General features: G+C 28.7%; 4 protein-coding genes across 7 annotated transcripts; 3 read left to right on the forward strand and 1 right to left on the reverse strand.

The window, feature by feature from the left end:
- Positions 1 to 446: 446 nt before the first annotated feature.
- On the forward strand, positions 447 to 6,949 carry LOC119673114 (bax inhibitor 1). Of its 3 annotated transcripts, none has more exons than XM_038084345.1 (4): positions 447 to 730; positions 4,817 to 5,270; positions 5,340 to 5,510; positions 6,599 to 6,949. In XM_038084345.1, exons 1-4 carry the CDS (start codon positions 672 to 674, stop codon positions 6,632 to 6,634), a joined length of 720 nt encoding a protein of 239 aa, XP_037940273.1. In that variant the 5' UTR covers positions 447 to 671; the 3' UTR covers positions 6,635 to 6,949. The 3 variants fall into 3 exon arrangements, with proteins under 3 accessions (XP_037940273.1, XP_037940275.1, XP_037940274.1); XM_038084347.1 differs by lacking the exon at positions 6,599 to 6,949 and adding an exon at positions 5,679 to 5,717; XM_038084346.1 differs by lacking the exon at positions 6,599 to 6,949 and adding an exon at positions 5,616 to 5,708.
- A 2,026-nt stretch (positions 6,950 to 8,975) lies between these two features.
- Positions 8,976 to 15,893, forward strand: LOC119673115 (gustatory receptor for bitter taste 66a). Its single transcript, XM_038084349.1, has 6 exons — positions 8,976 to 9,242; positions 12,464 to 13,063; positions 13,139 to 13,413; positions 13,475 to 13,660; positions 13,745 to 13,834; positions 15,638 to 15,893. Exons 1-6 carry the CDS (start codon positions 9,008 to 9,010, stop codon positions 15,830 to 15,832), a joined length of 1,581 nt encoding a protein of 526 aa, XP_037940277.1. The 5' UTR covers positions 8,976 to 9,007; the 3' UTR covers positions 15,833 to 15,893.
- Positions 15,894 to 16,037: 144 nt separating this feature from the next.
- LOC119673116 (selenocysteine insertion sequence-binding protein 2) lies at positions 16,038 to 18,438 on the reverse strand. Its single transcript, XM_038084350.1, has 4 exons — positions 17,893 to 18,438; positions 17,779 to 17,833; positions 17,469 to 17,689; positions 16,038 to 16,401 (listed from the first exon to the last, which is right to left on the reverse strand). Exons 1-4 carry the CDS (start codon positions 18,287 to 18,289, stop codon positions 16,160 to 16,162), a joined length of 915 nt encoding a protein of 304 aa, XP_037940278.1. The 5' UTR covers positions 18,290 to 18,438; the 3' UTR covers positions 16,038 to 16,159.
- Positions 18,439 to 20,152: 1,714 nt separating this feature from the next.
- LOC119673117 (transposable element Hobo transposase) lies at positions 20,153 to 24,021 on the forward strand. Of its 2 annotated transcripts, XM_038084351.1 has the most exons (3): positions 20,153 to 21,083; positions 22,002 to 22,704; positions 22,854 to 24,021. In XM_038084351.1, the coding sequence occupies exons 1-3, from the start codon at positions 20,226 to 20,228 to the stop codon at positions 23,987 to 23,989; spliced, it is 2,697 nt and encodes an 898-aa protein (XP_037940279.1). In that variant the 5' UTR covers positions 20,153 to 20,225; the 3' UTR covers positions 23,990 to 24,021. The 2 variants fall into 2 exon arrangements, 1 of the variants encoding a protein (XP_037940279.1); XR_005252007.1 differs by lacking the exon at positions 22,854 to 24,021 and having other exon boundaries at positions 20,153 to 21,143; positions 22,002 to 22,086.
- Positions 24,022 to 24,740: the final 719 nt, after the last annotated feature.

The raw sequence follows: 24,740 nt of genomic DNA on the forward strand, positions 1-24,740 counted from the left end.
AAAGCAATAAACAATGCTCTTAAAATCCTCAAAATTAGGTTTTACTTGCAAAAAAATTTAAGACTAAAGTTTTAATGCAGTGTAAGTCAAAAATTAGTCTATGTTCACTGAAAATATATTTTAAAATCCAAGTCGTTCGTATTATATTGTACACATCATATTGTACACAACATAACAAAAAACATATGTCAAACAAAAGCATTTAACATATTTTAAAAGTGCTACCCATTTCTTTCAACTAGAGATAATGTTATTTTTTTTCTGCTCTGAAAGAAAAAATTACGGTTTAACATTGTAATATTCGTGCACAAGCATAGTTGCAACACATTTGAGCTTAGTGTAAATTGACAGAACAGAATTATTAAATAATTGTGAATTGAGTATTGTGAATGGATAACTTATAATCAATTACAAATGTGGCAACGCTGATGTGTGAAAAGTACTTAACAAGTGCATAAAAAAGTCAATTTACGAAGTATCATCCAAATAGATAGTAGGCTGGTGAAATAAGTTAAAATTAAAGAACAAAGTTTCAAAGAAATTAAAATAACTAAGTTTCATTTCAATCAAAATTTATTTAGAATTTGTTTCAAATTTGCAGCTGTGAAATAAAAACAGGCAGCAACATTACTTTCTAATCTACAAGTAATTTTTACGACTCTCGACAAAAGATGGCTACATCAATTGAGGATAGATTCAAACAGTTCACGGAGGGTTTATCCCAGAAATAGTAAGTTCTAAATATTTTTAATATATTAATAGTTTATAAAATAAACTACTTCTCGGTTATAATATTTAATACGCAGTTCTGAAATTTATATAAAGTCTACCTTAAGTGAAATCCTTGTACTGCTAATAGAGTAAATTATTTTTATAAAATGTTATGTATTTGGTATCCTGCAATATTGCCTGTTGATTCTGCAAGTATCTAAAGAGGTCTCACTTTCGCGTCTTTAAGGTGCTTCCCATAAATATAATCAAAAAAATGTACACCATTAAACTGTTTATACAGTTTACACAGACACAGGAGTTTTTTTTCTGCAATTATATTTTTAAACTTTGTATCTTGGCGACAGATTTTCTGACGTGTACTTTGTTTATATATATTTTTTTTGTAATAATGTTTCTTGAGGCAGGTTATGTGAAACCAAATCAACAATGACTAACGTGAAATAGACATATGTGTCATTATTAAGAATTTATGCAATTTCATAATTTACAATTTCAAATACAATTTGGAATATATATCAAAGGTCTATATTACACCATTCTATATTAATTTAAATTGTCTATACGTTGTATTAGCTAAATTTCTATCAATTTGTATAGTCACTCTAAAAGATATAAAATTACAATTAATAAGCGTCTAATAATTTACTACAAAATATAATCTTTAAAAATTTATATATACTCTTCAGATACTTACTTTAGAAAAGGTTTAATAATTTTTTTATACTTATGAAGACTCCGAATTAGAGAACTGTTTTGTAATTTTATGTAATTTGCTTTTTAAACTATGTTGCACTGTTAGTATGTTAGTTTGAGTTATAGAAAATTCGAGTTATAGCAATGGAAATTTAACTGTATTTATAGCTATAGACACTATATATACTATATACAGTTAAACTTCCATAATTGGAACTTCTATAACTCGAATTTTCTATAACTCAAACTAACATACTAACAGTGCAACATAGTTTAAAGAGCAAATTACATAAAATTACAAAACAGTTCTCTAATTCGAAGTCTTCATAAGTCGAACCTTTTCTTTGCAACATGGTACATCGAGTTATGGAAGTTTGACTGTATATATAAAAAAATTATTAAACCTTTTCTAAAGTAAGTATCTGAAGAGTATATATAAATTTATAAAGGTTATATTTTGTAGTAAATTATTAGACGCTTATTAATTGTAATTTTATATCTTTTAGAGTGACTATGCAAATTGATGGAAATTTAGCTAATACAACGTATTAGAGCAAATTGAATACAATTACAAAAAAAATTTCTTTAATTAGAAGTCTCCATAAATAGAACCTTTTCTTTGCAAAGTGATACTTCGAGTTATGGAAGTTTAACTGTATTTTCTTTATAATTATTTTATTCAATAATTGTTACTTATAATTGTTACTTAATTATGTTATAATTATATCTTAATTATTACCTAATAATTAATAGTGCAAAGGCTACCAGAGCTAGAAGTTTTTACAACAAACTATATAGTATATTTTTGATCAGTAAACAAAAATAATTAATTTAGCTATATCTGTTAGTTTTTCTTTTAGTAGACAAAACAGTCTTGCGGTTTTCAGTTAATAGAGTAAAATTTTGTAATGAGACATATATTTTATAATTTATTTTATGAAATGTAGAATTTAAAAAATGATAAATTCTTTTCGTAAAAACGTTAATTTTTAATTAAATATATTTCATTGGCAGACCATAATTATATTTCGGATATTGCCAAATATCCAATGTTAGTTTTTCTTTTAATAGACAAAACAGTCTTCCGGTTTTCAGTTAATAGAGTAAAACTTTGTAATGAGACATATAAGAAAATCGTTCAGTTGAAATCAACATATAGATGATAAGGGTTGATTTTATCTAGTACCCCTCAAGCAAAATAGTTGCAAAAAAAAAAAATCACATTGGATTTTATGTCAAAAATTATTTTTCAAAATATAGTTGAAATTTTGTAAGCAAAATATATATTAATTAAATAGCAACATATTTGTATAAAGGGTAATGAAACTTTGTTCAATAGATATAAAAGTCGTGATATAAAAAAAAATTAATTTTTTAATATAGTATATTTATTTACTTTATATACTTTGTATTAAATGATTATTTGCAATTTTATGAAAAATTAATTTTTGTCAAGTCCTTCAATTCATATTCATGAAAAATTACTCTGCAAAATAAGAAATAAATATCATACTTTATTTCAATTCCAATTACAAATTTGACAACTTCAATGTCAAAAAAAAAAAAAATTAAATAATAAATATTGAGATATCATTTTGGTAAGTGGTACTCCTAAAATTTACAATTTTTAAATTAACTTTTAAGTTTAATTGCTTTAAACAATTATATTGTTTTCTATAAATTGTTTATTTATGTACATTGTTAATATATGAAATAGAGTACTAAAAATTTAAATATTAAAAAATGTGAGATAAATTAGAATAGGCTATAGTTGAAGCATTATATATGTATACATGTAATTCTAAAGACTATTAAGCTATATGCGAAAATCGACAGGGTGCCCTACTTAGCATTATCTAGTCTCAGAGTAATCGCTTATCGCACAGGGCGGTACGCAGATCTTAGATAAGTCATTCAATAATCACGAAGCTTATGAGGAATACACAAATTAGTCAGTGAGGTGGGTGGGACTCTGCAGAAACCCCCTACCTATCAAAGAGTAAAAATGCCCAGATGCACTAACTCGGAAAAAGCTTAACAATAATAATTATAATATGAAAGGTGAGAAAAAATAGAAACTGATATGGGTTCTAAGAACGACCTGGTCTACGTATCGAAGTCACTTGTCGAGTTCGATAACTAACTGCTCTTCAACACTCAAGAGGAAATACACACAGATTTCTGCGGACTACCACAACCACAACAGCAACAGAAACTGATAGGGTGCGAAGATCAAGTACTGCTCAATTCTTTTATCAGCTTTCGATTAAGTAATTAATTCTATTAAACTCATCCATGAGGGTTGGTGAAAAAACTCTTGTTTTAACGATAAAAACCAAAACTTCATTAACTATTTATTCTACACAAATGAGTGAAAGTCTTTAAAGTGTTTTATTTTGATTTTAAAGTTGTCCAAGTATAAATAATAAAACAAAATGTGCTGTTTATTAAATTGATTTAAGTGTGTTTACTTAATTGTTTTGTTTTGTTTTCTTAATAACAAGTTATTGAGTAGTGAATGTAGATATTATATTTTTCTTATATTTAAAGCTATTATATATAATGTTCTTCATTGTGAAATACATATACACATATATAATTTTCGTTTTTAAGTTTTTAAAACGAAATATTTGACTACTTGAAATATAAATAGCTGACTTTTGTTAGATTTTCTATCATTGTAGTCTTTGGAAACTTATAGAGCGTGAAACATAAATCGAATTATATGACAAATACATACTATGGTATGGGTACTATTAACTTTTTAATTATAATGAAATGTGAAATGTTTCGATATGATTCAGTATTCAATTGTTTCGGTGGCTTCAATTGGAACTAGTGATATGTACGAATCATAATTTATTTTCTGTGTCTATATTTACCAGAATTTGTCAACTTTTTATTGATATTATTATACCCCGTAGAGAATACCTGCTAGAGAAGGACACAGCTAGTACCTAGTTGTTGCTGTTGTAACCCGCAGAAGGGATCTACTTGTGTCGTCCCTTTTGGGTGAGGCGAACGGCACTTAGTCGTCAAACAAGAAGAGTCGCTTCGGGCCGTAGACTCGGCCATTCTTGAAACTTTGAGTAAATAGTCAAAGGAATCAGTGACACTTGATGTTATGAAAAAGCGAGTAAAGCTGGCCATTTTAAAAGTAATAACATCGTCGTAAGGTGTTGTTTAAGCGTATTTGATTTTTGATATAAACTAATGCTTAGTTGGCTTAATATTTCATTTTTGTTTCTTATAGCATGACCCTCAATTACATAGGTGTTACAGAACAATATTAATATTTGTTGGTTAAATATTTTATTATTATTTTATTTTTCTTATTAATTTTTTTTCACACTTATTTATATTAATTAAATGCATTCTGTTTCTTTTTAAGTGAACCTTTTGTTCGTCAACATTTGGCCAAGGTCTACGGCGTTCTTGGTATTACAACTTTATTTACAGCTCTTGGTGTTTTGCTACAGATGAAGTCTTTGATTGATTTGGGAGTGGTGTCCGCTTTGGGATCACTTGGTCTTGTTTTGGGACTTCACTTCTACCAGGATAATGGTAAAAACTACAATACACGTTTGGCAATGCTTTTAGGATTTGGTTTTTGCTCTGGTCAGTCCATGGGACCCTTAATTGGTTATGTCATACAAATAAATCCAGCAATTTTGTTTACCGCATTTGTTGGCACTTTCATTATATTTGTATCACTGTCATTAGCTGCTTTATTAGCTGAACGTGGCAAATATTTGTTCCTTGGCGGATTATTGGTTAGTGTGCTCAATACCATGGCTGTACTGAGTCTATTTAATATGTTTTTCCGCTCTTACTTTGTGCAATTGGTAAGCTTTCAATTATATTAATTTAATAAATATTAAAATAATAAAAATAATTTTTTTAATTTATTTTAGGGTCAATTATATATTGGAGTTTTCGTTATGGCAGCTTTTATCCTCTTCGATACTCAAAGTATAATTGAAAAATGTCGTCGTGGTAACGTCGATGTTGTACAACATTCCCTCGATTTGTTCTTTGATGTATTAAGTTTGTTCCGTCGCATACTTATAATCTTGACACAAAAGGTAATTTTATTTTCATTTAAATTTCAGTTAAACTAAAATGTATAAGTATTATTAGGGTAAAATAAAAATTTTAAAATTCATTTTAATACTTATACATTTTTGCAGCTTAAACAACTTTTGTTAACCTAATAACAAATGCCTTTTATTTTGATACATTAAAAACGAAAGAACTGTGCCTCAAGTAAAATATAATAAAATGAATTTTAAAATCCAAGCCACTTTTGACGGTATTAAAAATATTTTAATATTTACATATTTTATTTTATAAATTTTTTTTTACTTTAAGTACAAACTAAAACTAAAAGACTAACATTTTCAATTATTTTTACCTCAATAATCTATCTGTTTGAACAACAAATATTTGTATTAATAAAGCGACAGATATATTTAGAGAATGTAAAAATTTATTTTATGAAATGTAGAATTTAAAAAATGATATATTCTTTTCGTAAAAACGTTAATTTTTAATTAAATATATTTCATTGGCAGACCATAAATATATTTCGGATATTGCCAAATATCCAACATCAGTGTTCTTTCTTTTATTGGTTGCATTTGTCCATAAAAATATAAATTTAGGCTGCAATTGCTACGTATTAAGGGTTTTCAACTACCAAAAATCACACCTCAGTGGAACTTTATCAGCTACTATATAGCTGCTTCCACCTACTGAAAAATAAAAAAAAATGCCACATATTGAACCCAGTCAATTTTAAAATGCAGAATCAGATGTCAACTGATGAGAGCTCAATTGTTATATGGTCAGTTCAAACAGTTCAGTTAATTAAAAATTAACTTTTGTAGTGAAATTTTTTCACTATTAATCACCTTTCTATTTGAAATAGATATTTTGTCATTGTACATAAAATTTAAATTATAATAATTTCATTTAAATGTGTAATATCGAATACTTTACTATGGTTGGTGTGTTTCGAATGTTGTAACTATTTATATACCTAGTCTATTTAAATATAATTGTATTTTTTCAGCCAATTTTCTATTGGTTTTAGTTTGTAAATTGTCTTTAGCTAATAATTTCTCTAAATATATTTAATTTTATTTAATATATATATTTTCTTGTATTTTAGGAGGAACGTAAAAATCGCCGCCGTAAAGATAACTAAACAAATTAATATTTGCAACTATACGGCTAGAAATATACAACCATAACCTGAAAGGATGTCTTTAAGCCGTACAAAAATGCATTGCTCTATTTCAAAAAAATTTTTTTGATTATTCACTAAGTTTATATTGATATTTTTATGATTTATATATGTAAATACTATATTTGATTGATAGTCATTAGAAATTTAAAATATTTTGGCAAAGGTGTAAGAATGTTCAAAATAATTTAATTCATTACCAAAATTTATAAAATATTTCTAATCAAGAAAGCAATTCACAAACGATTCAGTTAATAAATTCAAAATACATTAATATTATTAAAAAATAAAAATTAAAGCGTTTTATTTTATTTACATATACTAGTACATATATTAAATAGAAAGTATTAGCCATATAGTAATTTTACCGATAAAAATCATTAATTTCATCATCAGCATCATAGCTACTACAAGCGTAAACCGGATTTGAGTTTATTCAATTAGTCTTCATCAATCGCGCTTGCAAAACGATGTCATCCAATTGGATCACCCTAGATTCCGAGCTACTGATTTACGCCATCCTTCCAGCGCATGATTCTGGCTTACTGCCACATACCATAAAATCTGTCATAAACAGATCCTGTCTTACTGCCACATACAATCAAATCTGTCAAAAACAGTTTAGCTAACAGGCTTATTCAGCTAGATGAACCGCTTATCGGAATCTAATGAACTTTATTTATATGACGAATTGTTTCAGGAATCGTATGGGAGAAACAATTCTCTAAAAATAATATTTTCCCGAACGTGGCTGATAGGTCAAAGCTAAACATTTGTCTTGTATCCATCAATATGTATTGATAGGACTATATTATTATACAGTAGTAGATTTGATGCTATTGTAAGGTTCTTGAATTTAAAAACTGTAATAGGCTTTGTTGGATTTTAATAGCCGCTTACGTATTTCGTTTTGCATGTTATTGTCAGTTGCTATAATGGATCCAATGAAAAGAATTCTACCAATTCAAACTTGTACTACACTGTTTGACCAATTTTAAATTTTCCACCATGTACTTTCTTTGTTAATGTGAGTATAATTGTTTGTAATCGGCGGCACGAATAGTCGAAAGGATTCCTTTGTAACTGATCGTATATCCCGCATAATGGCGATACTCTTTTTTGTGAAAGTACCATAAACTCAAATTGCTTTTTCCAACCTATTTTGATTAGTACTACTATCCTGTTATTTTACTAGTCAATTAACATAGTCATATCAGTTTATTAGGAATCTTCTTATGGCTTTGTAATAGGCGCTCTACTCTGGCTATGCTGTAATAGGCGCTCTCAAAATCTAAAAAGATGATACAGTGAGATATTACAATGATACTCGTTCACCATCTGCCAAGGGTGAGACCTGAGTTATGGCTGTATTTCTGTCATAGAGAAATATATTAGAATTTTATAAGATCAAGTGTACTTCTGTCATAGAGCAATATATTAGAAACTTATAAGATCAAGTAAAAGTTTACTGTCAAATGGAGCTTAAGTTACCATCATTTAGAAGGGATTTCGTATGTGTTTTGTCTATAGCTTTTGCTAAAAGTTATTAATCGTTATATTTCTATTCTTATATCAATGTTACTGATAAGGATGGAGTAAAAATAACTACGAATATTTAGAGAAATATATTAGAATTTTATAAGATCAAGTGTACTTCTGTCATAGAGAAATTTATTAAAAACTTATAAGATCAAGTAAAAGTTTACTGTCAAATGGAGCTTAAGTTACCATCATTTAGAAGGGATTTCGTATGTGTTTTGTCTATAGTTTTTGCTAAAAGTTATTAATCGTTATATTTCTATTCTTATATCAATGTTACTGATAAGGATGGAGTAAAAATAATTACGAATATTTAGATATTACTCATCTATTAATAGTCAACTATGAGAACTGTACTCTTTACAATATTTATATGGCACTTACATACTGTTCTCTTATTGAAATATATTTTCGTCAATCTAAATATTTTTTATATTATTGCTTTTATTACAATTATAATTGCAAATACTAAATAAATACATTTATATATTGAAATTGTTATAATTTTTCACAAAATCTTCCCTTCGCTCCTTTTGTGTTTGTTTGAAAGTGTGTGCTGCGTATTAATTCAATTGTCATAAAGTCGTAACCTCATCAGCATTTGCATATCAAATAACATTTAATAAAGTTAAGTGCTATGTGTCTGTTATGCTTATTCTCCCCTCTCCATTAAAATGCTTTAAGTTATTATTTTTAGTAATGTGTAGAAAAGGTTTCCTTTTAGTCCTTCTCGATGAGTTAAACAGTTAAGTCAATTTAATTTGTTCCGTCAGCAATTTTGAATGGGAATGCAAAATGGCGCAGCGTCAAGTGCAATCTTTACTTCTTAATTTCGATCAAATATTTTTAATATGCAAAATTTTGGGTATATATCCACAAGATTGGCAGGCTTTCAAGCGTCAGCATGTTTTGCAGAAATCAACAGTTGGAGGTTGGATTGTGGCCGCCTCAATGGTTGCCGTTGTGGCTTGCTATAATTTATTGATATATTCATTTTCTGAAGAGGACCGCTTGTTGAAAGAGAATCAGAGTGAGTATCATAACTTTCGGACAAAATTATATTTGACGCTTATACAGATAGTCCACTATTGACATCGAACTTACATATATTATGGCAGCAGTGTATATATCTAAGTGTTTGAATAAATTTGCGTGAACCTTGTATTAAGTATTCCCAAATCCTTTGGTTAATTAAATGGAAATAAATATCAATACTCAGAATGTAATAGTGCATAACACACATTAATTGAAATGATTATAATAATCATAATTATAATTATAATTATAATAATTATAACAAATGATTATAATAAATGGTAATCCCGATTTAGTATTATTGTTTCAGTGGCATATATTAAATAAAACACTCATCCAAGGTATCACATACCTATATAGTTCACAGTTTACCATTTTATAATATGAATCGCTTATTTAAACAAATTTAAAATTGTGAAAATTAATTATAAAAGCACTTCGCTTGGTGGATATGTCAACATATACATTTTGGACACACTATCCACCTGTCTGTTTGATCTGAAGCCACTCTCTCAATATTTATTCTTACGAAACTGTGCACACCATACTTTTCGAGAGTGGATCATTTGTAGGAGTTACTAAAATCTGACCACTATAGCTACCATATAAACTGAATAATTGAATATGGTATAAGTTTTTTTCGTTTTTGGTAATGATATTCAAATGAAATTTGGCAGAGAATGTGCTTTTATCAATATTAGAGAATATACAAAATTTCATTCGTATCAGTTGAGATTTAGATATATCTGTCATATAACTGCAAATCAGACACAGGTTTGAGTACCGAAAACCTTTTTATTTTCTAAAGTAATGTACTGGAAATTTGGAACTTACACATAGTTTACAAAATGCAACTTCATTTGTTGGATTGATCAAAATCGGATCAATATATTTTGGAAATAAATAAATAAATAAACTAATTTAATTAAAAAAATTAAACTAAACCATGGGATATGAGATTTTTTTGCTTTCAATGAAGATAGTTAAATGAAATTTGGTACAGAGTGCACTTGTATTAATATAAGAGAATATACAAAATTTTATTCATATCGGTTCAGATTTAGATATAGCTATTTATAAATTTTGTATTCAAAAAGAAGTTTTTCTTCAAAAAATTTTTTAATTTTCAATGTATTTGTTTCTTATTAAGAATATATGTAGATATTAGTAATAAAAATTGAATATACGATATCGATTGTTTCAAATTTATATGTAGTTGTTTTATAAACTGATACTGCAAATTCAGCTTACTGTATATTATGTATACTGCCCTTCACACACTCCTCCAACTTTAACAGCTAACGAAATATAGACATAAAAAAAAATGATAGCGGCTCTTATTAGTATTATTATGTATTATAGTATATATATTTTAATGTATATTATTATATATTATAATATATATATATGCAATTATGTACTATATTATATATATATTATTATATAAATGAGACTTTGATGTAGATTCAAAAAGTGTGTTTAAGGGTATATAAGTTTTAGTAAAGCCAAAGCAAACAAATTATGTTACTTATATTCAAAAACTGAATGCATAGATCTTATGAAAGATATTGTACTTAACACATCACTCAATGATTCGTGTGACTAAGAAAAATAAATTTTTTCTGCCAAAATTAGATTTTACTCATCCTTCAAGGGCAATAAAATCATTCCAATGCTTCTCTAACTTCTTGATGCCGCGCTTGTAGAAGGATTTGACTTTTACCTCAAAATAGGCTTCTGTTTCAGCAATTACTTCTTCATTTGAGATGAATTTCTTACCGGCGAACATTTTTTTGAGATCAGCGAATAGCCAGTAATCGCTGAGGGCCAGATCTGGACTATACGGTGATGAGGAAGCAATGCGAAGTGTAATTCGTGCAATTTGCTATCGTTTTTATTGATTTGTAACATGGTGCATTGTCTTGGTGAAACAAATTTTTTTTTGCTATATGCGGTCGTTTTTTCACAATTTCTGCTTTTTAGTTACTATTGATGGTTTTTTCCTTTTCGAGATAGTCAATCAAAATTATACCATGTCTATCCCAAAATACTGAAGTCATAACCTTCCCAGCTGACTGTTGTGCCCTTGGACGCTTCAGACGTGATTCACTGGCTGCAGTTCACTCAGATGATGATCATTTTGATTCTGGAGTGAAGTGATGTATTCATAACATGTTTTTGATCGACTATGAGTAAACGTGGCACCCACTTTGAAAACAGTTTTCTCATGGTCAAATGTTCATGTACATATAATTGTAAACACACTGCAATTTATGATCAGAAATAACCAATTTCTGGACTTTTGATGTAATACAGTTACACTAACTCGTAAAAACCTCAACATAAAACTTACTGCTGTACTTCTCTCTCAGTGGAGTATAGGGTCTCAACGATTCCCCTAAATCTTACTCTGTTGCCTACTTCTCTCGTAATTTGATTTCAGGTGTACTTTAAGTATTTAAGCTCCTGGTCCACGCTTCTTCGCCATGTCTTAGCTGGGGCATCAGGCCGGTAGCTACCTTGTGGATTGCAACGTAGTACTTGTTGTATTATACATGATGCTGGTTTCCTAAGCGTGTGGCCAATCCACTTCCTTTTTTTCTTTTAAATTCAGTGGCAGCATGTAATTATTTCGTGCGTTCCCATAGATTGGTTAGGATATGTACTCCGTTCACTATATATTCAGTATTTTTCTTATGCATTTGTTTATGTATACTTGGATGCGCAATTAATTAGAAGCCGTGTTTCCGTAGAACGTAGAACAAGGTTGATTTGACGGTCGTTTTAAATATTCGAAGCTTAGTACGGGTACTTATTTGGTCAGACTTCCATACATTGTTTAACTGTCTGAATGCTGACTGGGCTTAACTTAGCCGAGCCGAGACGTCTTCTTCAGCACCACTTTTATCCGTGATGATGCTGCCCAAATATGCAAATGATTTTACGTGCTCAACTGCATTATTAGCAATTCTGATGGATGATGGATCCGGGATAGTTTAGCCGCTGCAGATTACTTTTGTTTTTCCATGGTTTATGTACAGGTCGGCATTGGCTGCACAGGAACTGAAATTGTAAATTTTGTTTTGTACCTCAGAACTTTCATGGCCAAGTTTGGTAAATGGTGTCCATTGTAATATTAATATATTTCAATATTTTAGAACAAGTTTCTCTTCAAAAAGATAATTAGAAATTGATATATGTATAATTATTTTCAAGGTACCTTAACTTTTGTCATTGGTTTGTTCTTAACATATATCGGTTTGGTAATGATGGCTACTGATCAATTAACTGCTATACGAAACCAAAATGATTTGAGTGATCTCTTTGAACGTATACGTCTAGTGGATGAGCGTTTATATAAGGAAAATATCATAGTGGATAATAGTCGAATTGGTATACGTATACGTGTTATGATTTGCTTTACAATAGCATGTGAGCTTGCTATAATGGCTTCTACTTACGCAATCTTAGTTGAATATGCAAATTGGATGTCGCTATTGTGGGTATTCTCTTGTATACCCACATTATATAACTCTTTGGATAAAATTTGGTTTGCTGTTACACTGTATGCATTAAAACTGCGTTTCGAAGCTATAAATATCGCATTGGAAGACTTAGTTGAAACACATGAGAAGTTTAAGTTATGGGTAGCGAATGGAGGCAGTCCAAGTGATATGATCGAAAATATTAGTGGAACTAATAATCAAATTATTGAATCGAATTCATATGAATATAATTTGGGATACTTATATAAAGAACTAAGCAATTTGGATGCGGGATCTTTTAAAGGATCGGCTAAAAATAAAGTTGCACCAAGTAAGTAAAATAATTATAATAACCAGTGTAGAAATTTATAAATAAAATTATAAAAAATATATAAATTTGTTGTAGTTGCTCATTCAATGAATTCCTTTGGGGAGGGCATAGAAACACCTTCGTTGAAGCAGAAGAATCCCATGATTAATATGGCTTATGAAAGCGAACTTAATAATATACCGAGAATCGAAGAAAAACTAAACAATTTCTGTCAGTTACATGATGAAATCTGCGAAATTGGAAAAACTCTTAATGAATTGTGGAGTTATCCGATTTTAGTCCTGATGGCCTATGGCTTTTTGATATTTACGGCTCAACTTTATTTTTTGTATTGTGCAACTCAGGAACAAGTTAAAAAAAACTACAATTTGTGGTATTATATTTTTTTATATTGAAATTAAATCCTTACAGGTTATACCTTCACTATTCCGATCAGCTAAGAACGCAATCATAACTGCATTGTTTCTTAGCTACACAGCTGGAAAATGTATTTATTTGATCTATTTAAGTTGGAAAACGTCATTGGAATCTAAACGAACCGGTATTTGCTTACATAAGTGTGGGGTTGTAGCTGATGATTGTGTACTATATGAAATAGTAAGTGTTAGTTTATAGGGTGTATAGATTATAGATTTATAATTGTGACCTTCAATTGTTTATATATAAATATTTTTATTAAAGGTCAATCATTTATCGTTGAAGCTTTTGAATCATTCAGTCAATTTTTCTGCTTGTGGATTCTTTACTTTGGATATGGAGACTCTCTATGCTGTAAGTATAACGTTTTATTGATTAAAAACTCAATAAAGCTTTGAATATTATATTCACAGAAGAATATTGAATACAAAAACTACTTAATAATTGAATTATTAAGAATATTAATATGAAAAATATTGTGATAAGAAGAGAAAAGTTCTAATATTAGTTTGCAACTAGAAGTGTTGAAACACTTCCTTCTCATCAAAGTTAAAGTATTCCAATGGGGAAGTATAAAGCAAATTGCTTAATATCTTTAGCACAGTTGAATAAGCATACATAGATGACCTATAGAACTTTTTAAAAATTTGTTAAAATTAACCTAGTTCTTATTATAAAGAACATATTTTCATTTCAAATAGTATTGTATTTACATTCTATATATAATTGACAATTGCGGGGTTCTTAATTAAAGCAGAAGATTGATAAAATACACATTAAAAATTGATTATAGTTTATTTTAAAACATATTAAGTAATGTTGTAAAGCTCTCTTCAATGAAAAACAAATTAAAAGTTTACTTCGAAGATCTTACCTGCCATCTATAGTTATGATCATTATATATTATATATATAGTCCAATACAATAATTGTGTAACTGGCAGATGATTGTTTCCATTGTTATTAAATGACCAGAAAAAAGACTGCAATTCATCATCAATGATAAGCTATTATAGTAAATTATATGTTTTGTAATACCCACACCTTTCTACATATATAATTGAATACATAAAATGTATTCCTTTTCTACCCTTAATATAGATTAAAAACGCTATACAATACTAAAAAGCAAAGGCCAACCCTGTAAGGGTATAATATATCACTAAAAATCATAAATAGATTTTCATTCTTTAGTGACACGTCTCACTTCACAAATATTTTGAGACATTCGAAGATAATATATTTAAAAAAAACGCATCTTTACTTATGATAATTGTGAGGATTGGAAAGATATCACAAGAGCAAATTTTAGTTAATTACTCTTGAATATATATAATAGCAGTGCTTTTCAAATCTTTACGATTTTTCATTACATTCAACATATGGGTATGAAGATCTAACAGTAATATAATGATCGGTCTTTGGAACTAATTTTGGATTCGGCTAATATAAATAAAGTTTTGATAGTATTTTTACCAGCTTCATATAGAAGCTGAGATACTTCTTGTAAAAAATCACTGTTGCTATTTAAGCAATTTTTCCCTTCATGCTACGCTGATGGATAGATGCAGCTCGTACATATACAGCTCTTTCTTCTAGTCTAGAAATTCTTCGATTTCTAGTTTTGTTTCACATATATAGATAGCCATAACGAAATCATTTTCAACTTTATTTACAAATGTTTATCATCACAGCAAAAAAGTCGTATACCTATTCTCAAGTTATACTCCTAGTGCTAAATAGTTACTAATGATGAATAATATTGTATATTCCTGGTCTATCGTTAGGTTCTTAACTTGTTCTACTATACGTATAGTTTAGGGACTTGATCTATGACTTTATTTTACACATACGGTTTTTTAACAAATTGAGTAAATTTAAAATTAGATATATTAAATAAATTTGATATATTACAATTGATTATCATTATCCACCATTAAGACGTCAATAAAAAAGTACGCCAAATATGCTTTACGCTTGCTGTGACCCCTAATTCTAGTAGAGCCTTGTGATGGCCTCAACAATATGAGCTTGTTTGTCTATTTATCTCTTTCAATTTTAACAATTTCTAAACTTAAAAGTATTATGAGCTTTATTTTGATTATTAGATTGTAATAAATTATATACAAATAATGTACAAAATATATATATTTTTTAGGTTTCCGGGGGCATAACAAGTTATCTTATAATTCTTATACAATTTAATTTGGCAGCACAACAAGCAAAAGATGCCATACGTACTTTTTCAAATTTTAACGAAACGGCTAACTTGATTGCATCGGGTTCAAATGAAAATACTACGGTTTTCATGGACTTTTTAACGACAACTATTATGTCAACCATATCTAACTAATTATAACCAATTTAGATGACTTTGTTACTAAGGAAAGACAGCATGTTAAAGCTGAATTGTTGTGAAGAATGATAAAATCTTTCTAAGCTCATTCTTAAATTAAAGATATTTTTTTGTAATCACAATTGAGAGTGTGATTGCTATTAAAGAAACTAATATATATTTATATTAATATATTTATTACTTAACAGAATTTATATTGAACTTAATTTTGTAACATTTATTTTAAAATATATGTATGTATTTTGTTTACAAGTAAATTATCAGTACGAGCACCTTTAATGTTAAATAAACTAATTTTACTGCACAATAACTTGACTGCTTTTGTTATTTTTCTTCATCAATAGTCGTTTCTTTTTCTACATACAATTGCCTAGCTTCCTTTAAAGCATTTAATAATTCCGTAAATATCTCACGTGCTCCATCGTAATCTAAGATTGCAACACAACTGACTGGAACCTTTTTGTATAGAGTGTAAGCCAGCTCACGACGCTTTAATGAAAACACATAAGGAACTTGTTGGCTCTGACATTGCATCTTAAGACTATTTATCATATCATCTAAGCCACCTTGAATAAAAAACAAATTTTAAATATTTTTGAAATAATAACCGATTAATTTTAGTATACTACAAAATTCCAATACAGTGGATTGTGTTTTAAAAATTGTTTAACAAAGCTTTGTATCTTTAAAAAAAAAAAAATTAGATAATATAAATTATATTACTTAGTACATAAACTAAATAAATAAATAAATAAATAATAAATAAATAACTAGTACATAAACGAGTTATTTAAATTAAAAATGAAAAAGCTGCATAATTTTCATTTATTTTTTATATATGTATTAAAATAAATAAAAATAAAACAAACGTATATAAGAATGCTTGCTCGAAACATAAATGAGGGTTATAGCGCAGTGAGTTAAATTGATCGAAAGCATTTAGTCTATTGCCCAACCCTAACTAATGTGAAGCTTTGGTTGTTATCATAATTATATTAAAATATGATAAATTTAGTACTTAGAAATATCTTTTAATAATGTTGTTATTATAGCCCACAAGGATCTGTGTAGTCCGTTTTGGGAGTACTGAACGGCACTTGATTGCGGAACTTCATGAGTGTCTACGGGCCGTAGACGCTCCCGTTTTTGGAACCATCACTAATATTCATTTATTAATATAATATATATAGATATGACAACAACAAAAAAGATATTCAAATGCCTTAATACTATATCTACTACAGTTTACTATATTAATATTTTAGATATTATTATGAAAAGGGAGTGCGACTTAAAAGATTTATTGCACTTCTTATTCGGATTAGACTGTTTCACCAAGTTCGATTTCTTTAATGAAACACATTATATGCCTATTTTTCTTAGTCTTGGATTCTTATGATCCATGAAACACCCTTCTAGATGTTTCTTCCCCTTGTGCAATAGTGCCGGGCACTCCCCAAGCAAATGGTATACAGTTTTTCCCTCTTCTCTACAGTATCTGCAGTCTGAGTTTGATTAAATTCCTAATTTCGTTAGGTGATGTATACTAATTTTTAAATTTCTAAGGAAATTTACAGGATTTACAGAATTTTTTGCATTTATATTTTTGGCACATATTTTTATTGAATTTTACCTTCTCCAGGAATTTGTTCACAATCCGGTGCTATAACAAGAAGTTTAACTTTATTTATGCGTATATAATTTTGCGCCTCCCGGAAACCGACAACAAATCTTCTGTGAGCTCTCGCCTTAATCTCATTTTGAGCAAATTTTTGTCTTTGGAATTTATTTAATTGCCTTAAAAGGTTATCAGTGAGTTTACCTAATTGTGGTGTTGTACAATTGTCGCAGTAGCTGAAAGATTAATGTATTACAATAAAGGATTTGTTTTTGCATTCGAATGTATATAAATATGAAATATAAATATTAAACTTTCTGTTTACCTACGGAAGCTTCGAGAATGAAGAGTTGATGTATTTGGTAAAGGTTTTGCTGGTACTGTAATTAATTGTGACACTGTATTATTTACAATACAAGTACATTTAATTTTTTCTTACGCAAATTTAGATTTTCAACACCTTCTATAAGTTCATCCAAATTTTCATTTTTTTTATCTTGTTGTTCAAGCAATTCCTTTCTTAATTTCCTTTGCAGCAATATGTATTTTTTTAAACGAGATATACTTTTTTTGGGCCCACCCTCTGGAACTTTTCCACGTTGTTTAAACGGAATATTATACTTACGTGTTGTCACTTTTCTAAATTTTAATTTCCTCTCAGCTCTTGATAGTTTTGGCGGCTTTAAGTAATGCAGCAAATTAAATTCACATCGTGTTTTAACGAACTTTGGATTTTTAATGCGTTTCTTGTTAGTCTTTTCATCTTGTTCAAGCAGTCTTTCGAATGTTTGTGCATCTATTAACTTAAGTTTATCGGTCTTTGTCTGATCCTTCATAATTGCTAAACTAAAATTTTTATAAGAGTTTTTAAAACGAGAAAACAACACTAAACATAAACAAAATAAAATCGTGAATAGAGGGTTGCCATTGTGAAGTAAAAATACTTAAAAATGTCAAAATAGTGACGTTACTGAACAAACTGGAGTTAATTGAGTATTCATTTAATAAATCAATTTTTTCATTTAATAAATTAATGAATAAATAAATAGAAGGCTTTGAAAAAATTAAATTTAAAATATATTATTGGTAACTTCGTATTTTGTACAGATTGTCGTGGCGTTTTTCATCCATGTGAAAAATGTTTTCATGTTCCGTGAGAAGCCGCAAGCACATTTTACAATTATCGGGCATTCGAAATAGTTGAGCTGAAAAAAAAACTATTTCAGTTGCATTAAAAAAGAAACCCTATTCAGTAGATGAAAGCGGTTGATACTTAGTTTATACTAGAAATTTTTTTGTAAAAACCAGTATGTACGGATAAATATTTAAATATTTACATTAGTATTATTAATGTATTGTACTTTCATTTGATTATTTATATTTCTTTCAAAAATCTTTATATTATTTAGTCACACAAACACAAGCACTTTATATGGCGTTTACACTGGCCAAAAATGGCTCATTTTGAATGAGCCGTTTGAAAGTGTTTACATTCATTGTAATTCATTTGTTGCCATTTCAAACTGCTGATTTTTCAACTTGCCTGTTGATTTGATTTTTGGCCTGTGCCAAAAAAATATTGCCTGAATGTTATATATACCTTCAAATCTTACAATATAAACTGAAAAAATATTTTTGACTTTGTTTAAGTACTTTTTTGGAAGTAGAAGTTCTAAAAAAAGGTGCATCATTTTCAAAGAAATGCAGCCAGCAAATATTTGTTTATCTGTTTTTGTAAATTATTAAAAAATAGCTTTCTCAAACTATCAAAATGCCATGAAAAGCTTTTATTTTGGGTATGTTCAATGTATTTCTTTGCATTTGGAACATATTTCGAACGTGATCTCATTCGCGCTTTAAATTTTGTATGCAAGAATGAGCCATTAGCTATATTAGTCATACAAAATCTTTACCAACTATATGTAGGGAAATGCGACATAAACTGGACTTATAAGATATGGCAATTATAGGTAAAAGTTTTAATAAACTTATTAAGAATAAAATTATAAATCAAAACAAATTTTAATTGAATTTATCATTTCTTATACATATTCTTTTTAAAAATTTAAAACAATGATGAAATAATGGATGAAAGTTTTATTTTTTTATTTTTTAATTAAAGAATTTTAACAGTAAAATATAAAAAATACGATGACGATTCGCATTGATTAACTTTTATGTTTTCTTGGCGCTTGTTCATTTCACGTTATAATGAACTCATTTATTCAGCTGATAGAACTTTCATAATCTTCACTTAATAATATATAACAGAAAAAAATTAAATATACATATATTTAATTGTTATTATATGATATTTTAAATCATATATAAACCTATTATATATCAATTAATAAAAACAAAAATTTTGTTAAACACTAACTCTCTCAGTGCCTTTGTTTACAGCTTAGCTGTTGTTTCTTTACATTTTACATATAAAACATATGATATATATTTCATACGAGTATTTTGGGAAATTTCCTTTGTGGAAAATTTATTTTTAAAAGTTGTATTCGACATTTATCGCTTTAAATAACCTGCTTTATAGATAATGAGTTCTATATGAAAGATTTATGTATGGTAAATCATTCTTATTAGTGGCTATAATCCAAATCGGTTTGTTTAAAGTAGTATTGTAAATAGCAGTAAATGAAAATAGTTAAAACGCTTTTATGCAACCCTGTTTAAGTGTATGACAAATAACAAAATTTTGTATAGTTTACCATCTTATGAATAATTACTTAGAAATATTAACTTTCATTCAAATTTATAATAATGTCAACACAAAATTTGTCAGATGCTGATTTATACGGTTTATTGGAAATTAACAGCGATGCTAACGAAGCAGATATAAGAAGAGCGTACCGTAAAAAAGCTTTAAAGTGCCATCCTGACAAGAATCCTGATAATCCAGAGGCATCAAAATTATTCCATGAGCTGTCTAAGGCGTTAAAGATTTTAACTGACGGTGCAGCCCGCACGGCTTATGATAAACTATTAAATGCTAAAAAGGCAGCAGAACTACGCAATCAATTATTAGACAGTAAACGTAAAAAATTTAAAGATGACTTAGAGCAAAGAGAACAGGATTTCAACAAAAAGTCGTCTGGGTTGGAAAAATTCACAGATAGTTTTGAAAAAGAGTGTATTCGCCTACGGCAGGAAGCTTCTAAAATTTTAGAGGAAGAACAAAAGCTTTTAAATGACAAATTAAAGCAATCTGCAAAAGGTTATAATAATGAAGAAGTGTGTGACTCAACTCAATGTCGCCTAAAAATTAAATGGAAATCAGGAAAAAAAGATGCTTCTAATGGCGGTTATAATAATGATGTATTGACTAGATTTTTAAAAAAATATGGTGACATAATCGCTATTGTTATGTCGAAAAAAAATGGAAGTGCAATGGTGGAGTTTAACACATTGGAAGCAGCACAAATGGCTTTATCTTATGAAAAGGGATTATTGGAAAACCCTTTAAAATTAGAATGGATATCACCGCCTTCAGCATTAAAAACAAATTCATGTACTGAATCCATTTACGATAATGAAGACTTGGTATTACGAAAATTACGACAGGCAGAAGAAAGGAAATTTCTTATACAGCAGATGCAAAAGGAAGACAGTACGAACGAGGTGCAATAAATTTTTTGCGATCAATATACAAATATTAATGTTATTAGTCTAATAATAGAGGTATAAGATATTATTTTTTTTCTCGCATTTTGTATGTCCAAATTTATTTCTACCAAGGTAACTCTGTATATTAATAGAAATTTTATTAAGCTTAAAAATTAATTTATATTATTCAATGTGAAATCAAATATAAGTTAAATCTGTTTCAAGTCAATATTCAGTTTAAATACTTAATGATTTTTGACATTAATATATGTGTAGTATTTTCTACAAAGTAATCCAGTTTTTCAATTTATTTACGAAGTTAAAGACCGATGCCAAAAGTCAATGGCAGCAGTTCATTCAGGTTGGTAACAAAAATGCTAAGATGTGTTTCAGTTAATTAGATTTTAACTTAATTTAGTAATTGGTTTCTCAACTGAAAACATTACTATTAATTACTACTTTTCAAAGATGCGTTTAAAATATGTTAAAATGTGGTCATGCATAATTTAGTTAGGAATTTTTTTAAATAGTTTTTAAACATTGTAATAAATATCGTAAAAAAAACTTTAGTTCACTTGAATGTTTAGACCTAATAATTAATAAAATTACTGACAAAATATATTTCAACAATTAATCACTATACGATATAACAGACATCTTCACTGGAACGACTGTTCTGTTCACAATTTTGCCAAACTATCAGGTTGACGTGATTAAGATACTAATTTTATTCTTAAATAAATAACAGTATTTATTTTGTACTTTATTCTATTTTGTTTAATGAAATAAAGCCAATAATAAATTATATATATAATATATATTCTGCGAAATAGATGTAAGTATTATTGAGAATATTTAAAATAAGTCAAATGTTTTTATTCTTTAAATTTCATTTATACAATTTTCATTTACCTTTATTTAATTTCGTTTTAGTGTGCATCAGATACTCCATCAAATGATGTTTTGTTATCTTCTACAACGCTCACCTATGCTGATATCAAATCGAAGCTCTTTGCAGGACATTATACCTTACAATTCAGTAAAAGAGGGACCAGTATGGTATGGAAAATGTTCGGTACAATAAAAGATGAAAATGGTGCCGAAATTCCTGACCTCGTAGCATGCAAAATATGTTACAGCGTTATGAGAAATCAAGCGAAATATACATCGAATTTAACAAAGCATAAGTGCTACAGAACTAGTAAAGAATATTTGGATAAGGCGAAGTGTGATGTTGATTATGACACGAAAAAAAAAGCATCTCGTATTGTTACAGCATGGGCTGTACATAATTGTCGATCATTCAAAATAATTGAGGATAATGGTCTTAAAAAATTTACTAAGTTTATGATATCAATTGGTGCACGTTACGGAGATAATATAGACCTCGATAAATTGCTGCCATCTCCCGTCATGATTTTTAAAAATATAAATAATCTGTATAATAACTGTTCGGAAAACATTAAAACTGAGCTCCATGAAATAAATGATTCGGGATATGCATTAACATCAGACATTTGCACCGACAATCATTTAAAGGTGACATATGTATCCATCACAATGCACTACATTAAAGAAAGCACTTTATTTAAAAGATTCATTGGATTGAAATCTACAGAACTCGAACACTGCACAAGTAAGTAATATGTGTAAATTTCAAATGATTTAAATTATAATTTTTATTTATGCTACTCTGGCCTTGTGACTGGGATGCAAATACAATTTTTTTATGTTTTAAACTTTTAATTTATTTGTTGATAAAATATAATGAAATATATTTTGTAGATGAACGAATACGAGAAAAAATTCAGGAAGCTTTGATGGAGTTAAATTGCGACCTCAACAATGCTATTAGTGTAACAAATAGGAAATCAAATATGATGGGCGTATTCAGCACATATGATCATATTTCATGCATTAACCACTTACTGCACGACGTTATAGAGAAATCGATTCAAGAAGTACCGGAATTAAAAGAAATGTGTGATAAATGTGCAGAGTTTGTTAAATATATCAAAAAATCAGGAGTACATTCTGAATTAGCAATCTCCTTGAAGAGATTTTCTCCGACGCGTTGGAACAGAGTATATTATCTCCTATATTCGATTGAAAACAACTGGACGGAAATTAAAAATATAGTACTAGAGAATAATCTGCTTCACGAAATTAATGAAATCACTATAAGTCTAATAACTGCTGTTTTAAAAGTACTCAAATTTTTTGAAGAAACGTCTAAACAACTGGAATCAGATATAAATCCCACATTGCATCTTGTGATACCACATGTATACCGATTAAAACGATTGTGTGTAGTAAGTAATGAAGATTGCCAAACCATTAAAGTTTGGAAAGAACATCTTAACTTATTACTTGAAACAACAGTGGTAAATAATATAACAATTTTTCACAAAATAGCGTTATTTTTGTATCCACCCACTAACAAACTTACCCAATTCAGCACTGAAGAGAAAAATAATATTAAAAACGAATGTAAGCGCATTATGGACTCATTCGTTAATAATACCTATACAAAGCCATCAATAGATCTTTCTGAACAGATACCTAACGAAACAATTGATTTGTTTAGTGCATTCATCGAAACACAAGAAGATTCAAACGTTAATGGAAAAATAAACAGTGAAATATACTCATATGAGAACATCAAAGGAGTGTTACCAAATGATTTTGATGTTCTTCAATGGTGGCATTTGAATAGATCACAGTATCCATTATTATACAAATTAAGTTGCAAGATATTTGCAACACCTGCAACTATCGCCGCGTCGGAGGCAGCCTTGTCACATGCTAGAAATTTAATAACTGAGAGTGGCTGCTCCAACTTCGCAACAGTTAACAAAACATTGTTTATACATTACAATATGGATGCAATTGAATTATTTAACTTGACAAACATTGAATAACTTATAAATAAAGCTTGTAAATATTTTAACTATGTGTATATTTTTTAATTTAATATAATTATTTAACGAATTTAAAAGTTCTGATGGGTGAATATCGTTTTAAGCATTAACTGAAGTAATTTAATATGTATACTTAAAATTATCTTATTTTCCCCAAAAATAAATAAATAATATTATTAAAATAAGTACAGACATAAGTCGTTTGTGGCCGCGTCTAGTAGCCTTCGTGAGCTAGCCGAGTCAGTAGCTTGCTGTCGCCGGTTGGTATTATCGAGTGTTTTCCATCAGTAGGCACCGAATCAATGACATCTTTCTAAACGAAGCGCATGACATGTGCGTTAATAAGTTACTGTCGTAGTGTGGCTTATACAACTCATCGTTTCATCTAATTCGATATTCGTTGCCAACGAGTAAGAGACGGTAGGTATTCCGACGAATTTTTCTCTCAAATGCTCGTAACGCCTTTTCACCGCTGTTGGCAGCGGGAGTTGTCTACTGTTCAGCACCATATAGCAGGATATGCCTGATAAGAGACTTGTAGAGCGTGATTTTTGTTTGTCGAGAGAGGACGTTATTTCGGGGTGCCCTACTTACCGCATAGTAACATCTGTTGGCAAAAGTGATTTTTTTATTAAATCAAAGCGGACTTTAATCAACGTTTGATTGTCATTGTCGATCGATGTCATTTTTAAAATTCGGAGGCATATCTGTATAATTATTCATACAAAATTAAATGGAATATTAATCTATA

The sequence above is a fragment of the Teleopsis dalmanni genome, chromosome 1, assembly GCF_002237135.1.
Source record: "Teleopsis dalmanni isolate 2A chromosome 1, ASM223713v2, whole genome shotgun sequence".
In the NCBI taxonomy this organism is placed as follows: domain Eukaryota; kingdom Metazoa; phylum Arthropoda; class Insecta; order Diptera; family Diopsidae; genus Teleopsis; species Teleopsis dalmanni.

Coding starts and splice junctions, on each gene's coding strand:
- LOC119673114 (XM_038084345.1), top strand. CDS start 672: ATGGCTACATCAATTGAGGATAGATTCAAACAGTTCACGGAGGGTTTA. Junction 731..4,816: donor GAGGGTTTATCCCAGAAATA/GTAAGTTCTAAA, acceptor TTTCTTTTTAAG/TGAACCTTTTGTTCGTCAAC. Junction 5,511..6,598: donor TTATAATCTTGACACAAAAG/GTAATTTTATTT, acceptor CTTGTATTTTAG/GAGGAACGTAAAAATCGCCG.
- LOC119673115 (XM_038084349.1), top strand. CDS start 9,008: ATGGCGCAGCGTCAAGTGCAATCTTTACTTCTTAATTTCGATCAAATA. Junction 13,064..13,138: donor TAAAAATAAAGTTGCACCAA/GTAAGTAAAATA, acceptor AATTTGTTGTAG/TTGCTCATTCAATGAATTCC. Junction 13,661..13,744: donor ATTGTGTACTATATGAAATA/GTAAGTGTTAGT, acceptor TTTTTATTAAAG/GTCAATCATTTATCGTTGAA.
- LOC119673116 (XM_038084350.1), bottom strand. CDS start 18,289: ATGAAGGATCAGACAAAGACCGATAAACTTAAGTTAATAGATGCACAA. Junction 17,690..17,778: donor CATTCTCGAAGCTTCCGTAG/GTAAACAGAAAG, acceptor TTAATCTTTCAG/CTACTGCGACAATTGTACAA. Junction 16,402..17,468: donor TGAACAAATTCCTGGAGAAG/GTAAAATTCAAT, acceptor TTTTTATTCAAG/GTGGCTTAGATGATATGATA.
- LOC119673117 (XM_038084351.1), top strand. CDS start 20,226: ATGTCAACACAAAATTTGTCAGATGCTGATTTATACGGTTTATTGGAA. Junction 21,084..22,001: donor AGGAAGACAGTACGAACGAG/GTGCAATAAATT, acceptor ATTTCGTTTTAG/TGTGCATCAGATACTCCATC. Junction 22,705..22,853: donor AGAACTCGAACACTGCACAA/GTAAGTAATATG, acceptor TATATTTTGTAG/ATGAACGAATACGAGAAAAA.